The sequence below is a fragment of the Dromiciops gliroides genome, chromosome 5 (genome assembly GCF_019393635.1).
Source record: "Dromiciops gliroides isolate mDroGli1 chromosome 5, mDroGli1.pri, whole genome shotgun sequence".
NCBI lineage: Eukaryota > Metazoa > Chordata > Mammalia > Microbiotheria > Microbiotheriidae > Dromiciops > Dromiciops gliroides.
In genome coordinates this window covers 162077007-162089830 of record NC_057865.1, presented here as the reverse complement: position 1 = coordinate 162089830, position 12824 = coordinate 162077007, and the positions used below count along the sequence as shown (strand labels likewise).

The 12824-nt window shown below is 36.8% G+C and overlaps 1 protein-coding gene across 1 annotated transcript in view; it reads left to right on the top strand.

Moving 5' to 3' along the window:
* ELAPOR2 (endosome-lysosome associated apoptosis and autophagy regulator family member 2) overlaps window positions 1–12824 on the top strand; it is a 206617-nt gene that overhangs the window by 175509 nt on the left and 18284 nt on the right. The window contains 3 exon segments of the mRNA XM_043968893.1: window positions 1304–1493; window positions 4199–4295; window positions 5915–6016. Coding sequence (XP_043824828.1) covers window positions 1304–1493; window positions 4199–4295; window positions 5915–6016 — 389 coding nt within the window.

Here is a 12824-nt window from a genome sequence, read left to right as displayed (position 1 = left end):
TGGGCAGGGACCCACCCAACTAGGAGACCTAATTTTGGTTTGGAGTGTGAACAGAATCTAGTCTAGGCGAGTTCTTACCCTGGGGAAGTGAGCCCATGCCCTTGTACCCTTCGATTAGAGTTTAGAGTGACCCAGATGATGGAGAAAACCAACTAGAGTAGCTTGAATAGAGATGGATTCCCCTGTCCAGATTGCTAGAGGCAGCTGCATCTCATGATGGAGCCACATTCTCAGAAGGAGGAGCTGAAGACATCTAGCCCACCTCCTCACTAAATATCCACCAATCAGGGTTAATTTTCATTTCTCAGGGGCATTCTCTTTCAAAAAATATTTAAAGCTTTCAAGTTCTCCGTGTTTTTGTCTTTGGTTAATGAGAGAAATCACTGACCATCGATTTATTGATTATTAACTAGTGTAATTAACAAATTGATTATTTACTACCTAAAAACTCTTTCTCTTGGGGTTTTTCATTTATTGTGACATCGTGAAAAGCCTAACAAATAATAATGATTAATGGCTGTTGCTGAAATGAATTGGATGTAAGCTCTGTACATAAGCATGATAAAAAATGCTCATGCTTGACTTTTTCATTTCTTGCTAGGAAACCTGGAGCAGAGTTAATCTTCTACAAGACCTGTCATTATATTTTATCACTGTCTGTTAAAGAGGCTTGTTTTAGGTACCAAAAGATTTCTGCTGAGTGTCTTTTCTAAGGGTTTTTTTGAGGAGAAGGGTAGGAGAGGAGGGTAAGACAGTTTTAATATGTTTACTAGGCTTAATTGAATAGACAGACATCATAACTGAATAGGAAAGCAAGTAAATGGATCCCTTTAGAAGCATGATGTTTGCAGCATACACAATAATGAAATGACCAACTACTTAGAATTCAGTCCTCCTGTCAGGATTTTGTTGAAACCTTTGAGTGAATGGTTGTAATTTGGTTTTATGCTTTCTTTCTTCAGCTTGACAAATAGCTTTTATGTTAGACTCGGGCTAAGATTGAAGGGAAGAAGGATGAAATCTATTCACTTTGTTCCCCCACATCCTTCTGAAGATCCATCCTCCCTTTATATGGATTGTTTTTAGACTTTGTGTTTGAAGTCACTGACAATCACTATTTCCCTTGTGTCAACCTTTATTCAGCAGGACTTTTGCTTGTGATGGCTATATCAGTGGGATGTTGTATTACACCATTGATGCTCTCTTGGCCTCAGAAGTATGTAGAAGGAGAGGCTGAGTGAATTTGAAATGTAGCCTTTAGTTTCTCCATTGAAGCCTCTGTTTTCTCACTTTCTTTTCTCAGGGGAAGAAGATGGCAATTTGTACTAACAACATAACAGATATCACCGTGAAGGAAATGGTAGCTGAATCAGAAGATTACGCCAATTTTGTAGGAGCATTTATATGCCAGTCAACTATTATTCCATCTGAAAGCAAGGGCTTCCGAACAGCTTTGTCTTCACAGTCTATCAGCCTTGCTGACATATTTTTAGGTAGGGTGTGTGTGTGTGTGTGTGTGTTTGTATAGGTATAGGCATAACCTCCCTCATATCTTCAATTGGTTCCATGAAAATTCAAAGTCAGGAAAACAGTATTACATGGGTTAGTTACGGACAATGCTAATAAAATGGGTGATGAACTCAAGGATGGTAAAGCATTGCTTATCGATGGGCCTTGGTTATGATGTTTTGAGATTCATACATTTGCTATTTTTTTCAACCAGTATGTGCCTGTAATTCATCTTGGCAAACAATCTCAGCTGAGAAGTTTTTCAGAAGTCTCTCATTGTCTGGTACTGATGTTTCAACCTTAAGGCTGAAATAGAGAAGAGGTATGCAAATCTCAACAGAACCAGATACCCTGGCTCCCTCCCTTAACTTTGTTATAACATGTGTCTCTTGACTCCTTCCCCATCATCATATTTTAAGCAGTGAGCAAGCACATATCACTCATCATGCAGTTAAGTGTAGTTTGGCTTTTAGTTTTACACTGTGTAGGCCACTACCTGACCTATAAAAATGATAATTTTCTCTCCATTTCTTTGCCTTCTGAAGTAATTTAAAATAAAATATTTGTAAGATTTTCAAACTCAGAGTACCAGCAAACCTGTTAAGGAAAAAAGTATTTCCAGAGTAGAGAAAATATGTATATATAAATGAGTAAGTTAACATATATTATGGAGTACATGTGTATGTGTGTGTGTGCATAACAATCTCAGAATAATAGGACTGCCAATTCTCAGTTATATGTTGTGTAACAGGATGAGATTAACATAAATAATACAAATCTACAGGTCATGTCAGTCCATTATTTTAACCATGATTTTTTAGGGGGGGAGGGTAATTTCCTTTTATATTGCTCATAAATAGCAAAACTGATTGATGTGGTTTTCATGTATGCTCCAGCCCTGTAATGAATATATGAAAAAGAGGCATTAAGGAAGGATAAAGGAAAACCAGATACCAGATTACTTTGCCTATGGCTGAGTGGTGCATAACTGTACATTTCAGAAACAATGTCAATTATAGTCTCATGTCTGGTCCTTTGACCTGAGTGTCTTGAGTGCTAAACTTTCTTACTTTGGTCTTAGAAACTAGGGCTCCTGGTCTTCCTTCCCAATTTGTCTTTTTTTTGGGTTAAAAATGATGCCTTCCCTGGACAATTGACAATATGTACCTTCTCTACCATTTTCTTTGCATCCACATAAACTTTGTATCCATCTGGCACAAAGGAGGTTTCTTGAGAAACAAATGCCCTGAGGGTCTTTGAGAGCTATTCAAGCTCAGGTTGAAAATATTTTATTGATGACTTTTTCATTTTGCAGAAAGAAATCTTCCCTTTTCTCTAAGGAGACATAGGGAAAAGTAGTCAGAAAAAAAAAAGAGTCATTGTAATAATAAGCTGAGGCAAGAGCTTAGTAGTGCAGTAGATAGAGTGCTTGTCCAGGAAGAGCTAAGTTCAAATTCCATCACATATTTACTAGCTGTGTGATCCTGGGTGGGTCACTTAACCCTGTTTGCTTCAGTTTCTTCATCTGAAAAATGAGCTAGAGAAGGAAATGGCAAAGCACTCCAGTATCTTTGCCAAGATGGGGTCATGAAAAGTCAAATCATGACTGAAATGACTTAATAATAACCTCATTTTGATCATCCTTGCAGTGATGTCCAGAAATCATCAGGTCACATGGAATTATATTGATTTTCATCAAAGAGTGCTGAACTTGGAGTCATGGGACCTGGCTTTAAATCCTGGTTCTGCTAAGTGTTAACCTGGGGCAAGTCAATTCCCTTGTATGGGCCTTTCTGTGAAATAGGTTGCTTCTGTGAAATGAGGAGGTTGGACTAGATGACCTCTAAAGTTTGTTCCAGTTCTAGATTGATGAATGCTCCTGACCACTGTGAATTGTAAGGAACTCTAAAGCAGCCAGCCTCAGTGAGCTGAATCATCAGATAGGAGCAGCTCCCGTGGGGGCTCTTTTTCTCATTCTATGGAACTTGATTAGTTTTTTTGTCCTTATTCAGAGCTTTATGGTAAGTTGGTGGAATACCACAGCCATTAAAGTTGTTCTTTTTTTTTCCAGACAAACAGGAATTTATTAAAAGAAATGTTTGTTATAAATATTTTATGTCTTGCATTTTAACTCCATTTTAACAAATAGCAATGTATTTAAAAATGCTGAATATGAAACCAGTCAGCAATGCCAGCGTAAACAGAATATTTTGTGAAAGCTTATTTCTAATGCTTTCTACTTGTGTGACCTTAGGCAAATCACTCACTCACCTCAAATCTCAATTTCCTCATCTGTACAATGAAGAGGTTGGACTAGATGAACTTTGATGTCTTTTCTAGTTCTAGAGCTATGATCCTATGCTGCTACCAAATAACAATAACAACAACTAGCCTTTAGATATAACTTTAAGGTGTACAAAGTATTTTTTATACATTAGCTCATTTGATCCTCACAGCAACCCTGTGAGATAGGTGCTACTATTATATCCATTTTTCAGATGAGGAAACTGAGGCTAAGAGAAGCTATGTGACTTGCCCACATGGGAAGTATGTATATAAGACAGTATTTGAATTCAGATCTTCCTGGCTGAGGATGAATAGATTCTATTTAAATGCATAGACACTAACTAAACCTCATCTTTTAAAAAATATTCAGTGGTTCCTTTCTTCTTTTTAAAAATCGATTTAGGAGTAACTGTTGAAACCACATTATACAACATCAATGTGAAGGAAGATATGTTCCCAGCTCCATTAAGGCAAATACCTGACGTACATTTCTTCTACAAGTAAGTGGAGATTAATCCTTATTTGACCAATTAGTCTCTTGGAAGTCTATTCAAGCAAAGGCACTTAGAGTCAGGGTTATCTTTTGTCTCTGAAACATGTTCTAAGTATATATTACTAAGTATGGTGGATATTTGTTAATACTTGTAGAGAAAAGGTTTGTTCAAAAAGTTTGATCTCAGAAGTGCTTTGAAGCATTCCTGAGTGAGACACCACATTCGAAAGTCTCTCTTCTTTCCCTTGGAATCCTATCAAATATGTGGTCTAGATTTACAGAGATGTCATACTTGGGCACACCTGCATATAGTATGTCAAATCAGTTTTGAATGTAATTGGGAAATGTTTAACAAAGTAAATAAAAATACAATACACCACATATAAGGTTAATTTGTGGTTTTCTAAGTTAATATGAAACCTTCAAGGATCTACTTCCTTTTTGAGTTTGATGCTATTAGGCTAGAACAATTGAGATGGTACTTAATGTATGCTTATTTTGGCATATGTTTTGCTTCTTCAGTGATATTGTAAATAAGACAGGAGGGCAGGCACTATGTCTTATACATCTTTATTTCTCCCACAGTGCCTTGACAATACAGACTGTCCCCCAAGAAGGAATGCAGTCTTTAGTAATTTAAAATTTGTGCCACGACTTTTGGAGTGCTCTGTAGTTAGTGCTTGAAATATCTTGTTGAATGAAGAAATGATTGACAAAAGCCTGAATAATACATTATTTAAAAGACGGATAATTTTATTACTTTTGAAAAATAGTACAATATTATAAACTGGGCTAAGTGTAGAATTGGCCAGGTAGGTGGTGGAGTGGATAGTGGCCAGCCCTGAACTCAGGAGAAGAACTGAGTTCAAATCCAGCCTCAAGCTCTATCTGTATGATTGTGGACAAGTAACTTAACCATGTTTGCTTCAGTTTCCTAATCTGTAAAATGAGCTGGAGAAGGAAATGGCAAACCACTCAGTATCTTTGTCAAGAAAACCCCAAATGGGGTCCCAAAGAGTAGGACACAACTAAAACAACTCAACAACAATTGTCCCATTGCCTAAGAGAAACTGTGCTTTAATAAATATATAAGACTTTTATAATTAATATGAAAACCTCAAAGGTTTTTTTTTTTGTTTGTTTTGGTTTTTTTTGGTGAGGCAATTGGGGTTAAGTGACTTGCCCAGGGTCACACAGCTAATAAGTGTTAAGTGTCTGAGGCCGGACTTGAACTCAGGTCCTCCTGACTCCAGGGCCGGTGCTCTATCCACTGTGCCACCTAGATGCCCCCTATAATTAATATGATAAAGCATAAACCTATATTGGAATAAAAATTTTTGTCTCTGGTGAACACTTGTAAAATGTTTTCTTTTAAGTAGGAAAGTATCTCCGTTCATTGAAATCTTGTTTCAAATATTAATTTATTTGGTAACTTTCTTTGCCATAGTTTCAAAGTAAACCAACCCATCCTCTGTAATAATCAAAAGTTGCAAATTAGGGAAAAAACAGTGAATGAGGTTTTGTAATGCCTTCATTAGTCTGGTCAGCAGGTGTGCAATTGTTGCAATTATTTGTGCCTTTTGGATTAATGTCTGTTTAGTTACTTCTCATTTTACTTCACATCAGGTCCTCCACAGTGACAGCGTCTTGCAACAATGGGCGAGTGGCTGTTGTCACAATGAGATGCAATCCCAGCAAACCTGGCCAAGGTGTGATTTCAGTCCCCAGGTATTTATGTCTCTGTATGATCACTCTGTATTTACATGTTATAAGGCAGGTATAAGCTCCTTACTTCTTCCAGCACTCTTGGTTCAGTTCTGAGCAGAAAGGGCAACAAATAGAAAAGAACATGCAAATTAATGTTTATTTTCTAGAGCTTCACTAAATGCTAAGTATGAAGAATAGGCTCTTGACACTAATTGTTCCCCACTTCCCGAAAGGCATGTTCTCGTTTGAGACCCCTACCATGATTATATAAAGAGTTTCCCCATTAGTTTAAGTCCAGAGGCTTCTCATGTAAATCTATTTATTATTAATGTTATTTTTCTTTATCAAGAGCAATGGGCTGGCAATTGGGTTCTAGTCTAAGCTCTGTAGATTTTTAGATGTCACTCAACCTTTTTGTGCCTCAGTTTCCTTATCTATAAAATGAATAGGGTTAGACTGAATTTCTAAGGCTCTTTTCAATGCTAAAACGCCATGTTTCTTGAATCTGTCTCTCTCTGTCTCTGTCTGTCTCTCTATGTTTCAATGCTAAAACTCCATCATTTTTGAAGACCGAATCAGACCTATAGGAAATTCACACTACTGTTAATATAAATTGTTTAAATGTTAATCAGTCAATAAATGTTTATTGAGGAACTACTATGTGCCAGACATCATTTTAAGTTCTGGTGAGTCAAAGAAAAATGAAAGACAGCCTGATATGACAAAAGACAGATAAAAATATTTTGCTTCAGGTTCATTGGCATTAGGCTGAAATAAATGACTTTAGGAGGGCAGCTGTGTGGTATAGTGGATAGAGTGTCAGGCCTGGAGTTAGGCAGACTCATAAAATTTGGCCTCAGACACTTACTAGCTGTGTGACCCTGGGCAAGTCACTTAACCCTGTTTGCTTCGGTTTCTTCATCTGTAAAATGAACTGGAGAAGGAAAGGGCAAATCACTCCAGTTATCTCTGCCAAGAAAACTCCAGATGGGGTCATGAAGAGGTTGGATGTCACTGAAGAACCATGGAAAATGATCAGTTTAAGCTAGACACCCCATGGCACAATCATACTCTATAATGCTCACCTTTACCCTCTCATCCTTACTGTTTTATTCCTCCTTCGTTGCATGTTGAGGCTATAATCACTTTAAATTATTTGAAAATAATAACACCAACTAAGTTTTAGTTAGTTTTGCAACACTTTTGCCTTCTTCAAAATGGCAGATTTGCTTTAAAAATTAAAGCAAATTAAAATTAATTTTGTTTTGAGAATTTTGGGACAGCCTCAGAGATAATTTGGGAAACCCTTCTGTGTTGCAGAACCAGGCATAGAAATCGCTTGTCTACATATTTCTACTAGTATCACCTAAATCATATTGTGTCCCCAAGTTAGGGTGGAAGCTGTTGGTGAATATGGAGTGTCTTGCTTTTTCTGTTTGTATCTCTAGTACTTGGCACACAATGAAAGCTTAATATATGTTTTCTTATTCATTCATTTATTCATCTAAGGGAAGCTGGTATCCTTATACCAAAGACTAAAACAGAGGATAGAGAGCATTTGTGTTCTAGATATAGGACCAGTATTAAAAGCAATACCCCAAGAAATTCTGGCAATAAAAAGGATGTGTGCTTAATCCATCCATACTTATTTATTAAGAGCCTACTCTGTTAGGCACTGGGTCATACAAAGACGTAAAATGATTTTATTCTCCACTATCAAAAAAAAAAAAAAGCTCATGAGGCTCCTAGGTGACAAAGTGGGTAGATTCCTGACCTTGCAATCAGATGGATCTAAATTCAAATCCAGCTTTAGATATTTACTAGATGTGTGATCCTGGGTAAATCACTTCTGTCTCCCTCCGTTTCCTCAACTACAAAATGGGGATTATAGTAGCACCTACCTTCCAGGGTTGTTGTGAGGTTCAAATGAGACAATATTTGTAAAATATAGCAGTGCCTGGCACAAAGTAGTCATTTAATAAATGCTGGTTTCCTTCTATTGTGCTGGGGTATACACCATATTCATAGATAAATTATAGATACAAAATACAAAGTGATTTTGTTAGTGGTAAGAAGATAGAAGAGCAACCGAGAGAATGAAGAAAGGCTACGTAAGGAGGAGCAGTTAGGCTGAAAGTCTTAGAGGGAGTTGGGGTTCCAAAGGGCAATGGTAAGGAGGGAAAGTATTCTAGATATGGGGGCTACAAAGGCACAAAAGCAGGGTATCATTTCTGGTGAGTACTAGGGTAGGCCAATTTGGCTGCGATGAAGAATTCTTCTTTAATATTTCACTGATGTTGCTTCAGTTGTTGTAACTTTGAGCTTGTGCCACTGTTACCTAGGCCATAGTGTTCTTTGAGCCAGATTCTGATTTCTAAAAGTCCTCTTAATGGAAGGGGGAGTCTTGCTGTCCCCAAAGGGATGATGTCTGGAAAGAGACAATTTTTTTGGTGCCAAGAGAAAGATAGGTTTGGCTTTTGGCCTTTAATGCCTTTAGTCATTGCACTTATTATCCCATCCGCCCTTCCGTCCTAGCTTGTGAGAGATTCTGCTTCTCCACCAGGAAAGACCTAAATATCAAAAAAGGAAAGTTGTCGATTTCAGCCCCATAGGCTCTTCCCTGAGGCTATCTCCTATAAGACCACAAGAGGGCGCTCAGCCACCAGAATATAGTCAAAAGTGTTGGGGAGCTGTTGGGACCAAATCTTTTCACAGATGAGCACTGAGACTTGGGGTCGGGCGGGGGGGGGGGGACTTCCAGAGTTTGTAATGTACAATAACAAACTATAAAAATCATACTGGATCACTTAAACTAATGTATAATACATAAAAGGGGATAGACTTATTTTTCTATCATTTTATTGGCAAGTTTTACCATTTAAATATATTATTTAAATATCGAAATAAATTAAAGCATTAATTGGCCTCTGTTTTAGAACACAAAGATTTGCAAATTCATTAAGAAAAATTGAATTAGAAAAACACAAAAATCATATAATTATAATAGTCAGCATTTGTATTGAGTTTTAAGGTGTTCAAAGACTTTTAGGTATGTTTTCTTACTGATAAACCTTTGTGTTGTCAAATAAATGAACTGTATGTCAATTATAAACTGACAGAGTGTAACAAATAGAAAATGAAAGTTAACCAATGCATCAACAAGCATTTATTAAATACCTACAATATTCTATGTACTGTGTTTGGCCCTAGGGATTTCAAGACAGTCCCTACCTTCTTTGACCTTATTATTATTTAATAAAAGAAGGGAAGCCAACTAGGGGTATCATGGTCAGGGAACAGAATTTTTGTCTAGGTAATTGCAGAGACTGTGCACATAGCCTTGAGCAGGAGAGTGTCCCATACTTTTTAGTGTCAATGGTAGCATCTGGGTAACTTTTGTTCCCAGAGCAAGAGAAGAGGTAAAAAGGGGATGGATGGGGGTGGGTAGATTATACACACCTTAGGGCAAGATGTCTATAGTCACTGGTGTCTTGGTGAATATTTCTATTTAATATGAGGGGTCTGGTAGAGAAAGTGGGTTAGATGATTTTTCTCTCATCCACCAAATCAGAAAAGCTCAGCCTCAGGGAATAATAATAATAATAATAATAATAATAATAATAATAATAAAAAATAATAGCAACAGCAATAATTAAAATGACTAGCATTTATATAACACATTTAAACTGGCAAAGTACTTTACATTTATTGTATCTTTTTAGTTTCAACCACCCTGGAAATAGATGACACTTTATAGATTAGAAAACTGAAGCACAGAATGGTTAAATAACTTGCCAAGGGTCACCTTTCTAGCATCTGAGGCCATATGATTCCAGGTCCACTTGTCACCTCGTTGCCAAAGCTGAATGAATTAAGTTTCCTTAAGTGTATATGTATAGAATGGTGAGATAGGCATGATTTCTGGATGTTCTGGTTCATAGGTTCACACTATTTCTGGTGGGGAGATGGGAAAGAATTTGAGAAAAGATTCCCTCATAAAATGAAAATACGACTCAAATATTACCTATATTGTGTAGCGAGGCACAGTAGATAAAACACTGGGCTTGGAGTAGGCTTCAGACACTTACTACCTGGGTGAGTCAGTTAATTTCTTTTTGTCTCAGTTTCCCCAACTGTAAAATGGGAATGATTGCACCTACCTCACAGAGGTAGGAACAATGAGATAATATTTTGTTGTAGGAACAAATAAGCTATTTGTAAAACACTTAGCACAGTGCCTGGCACATAGTAGACAGTATGTAAATGCTATTTCCTCCGTTCTTATAACCACCAGGTTCTTTCCTGGGGAAACATTACTTGCACAAATGGGAGGGACAGAGTAGGAAGAGCCAAGTATAGATTGAAGCTGAGTCTGGGGCCTGAGGCCCCAGTATGAGGTTTCAGCTTAATGGCAACTGGGGACACCAGAAAGTCTGTGGCTCCCAAGAATGGTTATTACTTGACTTTTGTCCAAAAGTACTACATTGGTCAAGGGAGACCAAGGTTTTCAAAGGTATAGCAGAAGAGCAGTGGGTAGAGAGGGCCAGGTAATAGCTAGAATACAAAGAAATGATTCGAAGTTTAGATTGTGCATCAGGATTTCTAATTTGGCTCTTGCTGGTTCAAAAATTTTATTTCTACTAACTTTGAAGGTTCCTAGGAGGCTGTCTTGTGTATCTGACTGTTCTGGGCTTCTTAATGTGAAGTCTGTGAACTTAATTTTTTTTATAACTGTAATTCAATATAATTGGTTCCCTTTGTAATCTTATGCATTTTTTAATACATTATGCTGAGAAGGGACCTAAAGACTTCAGCAGATTTTGAAAGGAGACCCTGCCACAAAAAGGGTTAAAAAACCTTGGGGAAAATCTACCACTTGATAGTCTAGAGAGTTACCTATAAGCATTGTTGGGTTGTTACCCTAGCATAGCAACATCTCCAGTCTTTCTATGAGGAGGAGCTATTACTCATTTCTCTAAATAAGGCCTCAAGATGATGGGGTTAGAATTAGTTCTGACAGTGAAGTTCCTAAATAAAGTAATGGGAATTGATAGTCAAGTTGCATATGCCTACATGCTCCCATTTGTATGCACATGCCTGAAGGGAGAAGCACATGCTGATAATAAATCCTCTGAATTGAATAGAAAATGTCTATCATTGCCAGTCAGCCTAGCCTCCTGTTGGGAATCTGAGATTCCTGGACAATCTGTGCCTATAATACCTGACTTATAGGACAGACTTGAGATAATAGTAATAACATACATTTGTGCAGGACTGAGTATCCTGGTTCCCAGAGATAAAATGTTATAAACAGAATTAAAGTATTGTAAGCATAGGTTTGCTAAGAATAGGGTATGCTTCATTAAGGATTGAGCAAAAATTTTATAACTTCATTGATGTGAAGTCAAATTAGAGTTTCTAATTATTTCAAAGGTCACTTAGCTCATCTTTCACCCAATTGTCTCTGATTTATTTTTGTATCAGTTTAAAAAGGATTTCATATCCAAATCTCATCCATTTGGTTTTGGCCAATAGGAGATGTTTCTTTAAATGTTCTCTTTCAAATTTTTTCAGATGCATCACAACAATTTCCCTTTCCTACTCCAAACCCTTAATTCTTTCTCCAATCCACAATTTTTCTCACCAACACTTACAGTTCTAGAATATTTCAATGGAAGAATGTGCTTATTTTCCAAACTTTCCCCACCCTCACTTGACAAGCTTCTCATACCCATGGAGGTACTTGTACCCTGGGTTAGGAACCCCTCCTGAGAAATTACAAAAGAAATTGGGTTGGCAGCTTCATTTCCACTTTTATTTCCAGGAAGTATAGTGACTCAGAGGGAAAATAATCAGGAATTACACAATTTAGGCATAACTCCATTTTCTATTTTCCTCTATTTTTTGGTCATTGTTTTTATTGTTGTGTTCAGTATCCTTCTAAATTGTGTACATTATTCTAGCTTCCTACTCTTTTGTGTTTCCGACCTCAATCTATAAAGAAGTCCTTCCTTTATTTTTTGGATTGTGCTTTCAATATTTATGGGAACAGACTTCTTTATTTCAGATATAAAACACTTTCTTGGGTTATGCTGGTATGGTAATACCTCTGTGAACTTATTGATGTAAGCACTCTCTCCAGCAATGCAGATGTCAGTTCAGTCATGCCTACCTACCTTGTGTATATCTCCATTGAGGACAATCCATTGTGCTAGTAGAATGAAATCACCAAGCAAAAGTTAAACTACTTTTAGTTCCAGAGTCTCATTAAAATTGAACTTTACCAAGGAAAGGTATCAAATCACTGTGATATTTTGACATTTAATTGTGGCTTCAAAAATTACCTCAAAGAAGTCCTTTGATTTTTTTTTTCTATGCAATCTCTACTGTTACCACATTTCTCTTTGGAAAAGAAAAGATTATTATCCTTTGTTTCTTTTGTGCTTTTAAATTTTTGCATCTATTGTTCCATTTTATCCTCAAAACAGCCTTGTTTAGTAGGGTAGGTATAATTCCCTAATTAATAGAAGACAAAACTGAGATACTGAGTTTGTGACTTGCCTAGGGTCACATTGAAGATTAGAAACTGAACCAGTACTTACAATCTGGTCTCTTAACTCTTAAACTATTCTTTTTGTAATGTTAATCACATAGATTCCATTTTTTCCATTGTTGAATTCTTTAAAACACAAATAGAACAAACGACCTAAAATTTATGCTTTAGCTTTTCTATAGTAGACAGCTATTTTGATTTTTCTTTGACAGTAAAGTCTTGCTCTGATTCACCTCAGTGTGAAGGAGTGTAAATTAGAGTGTAAATTCTGATAGG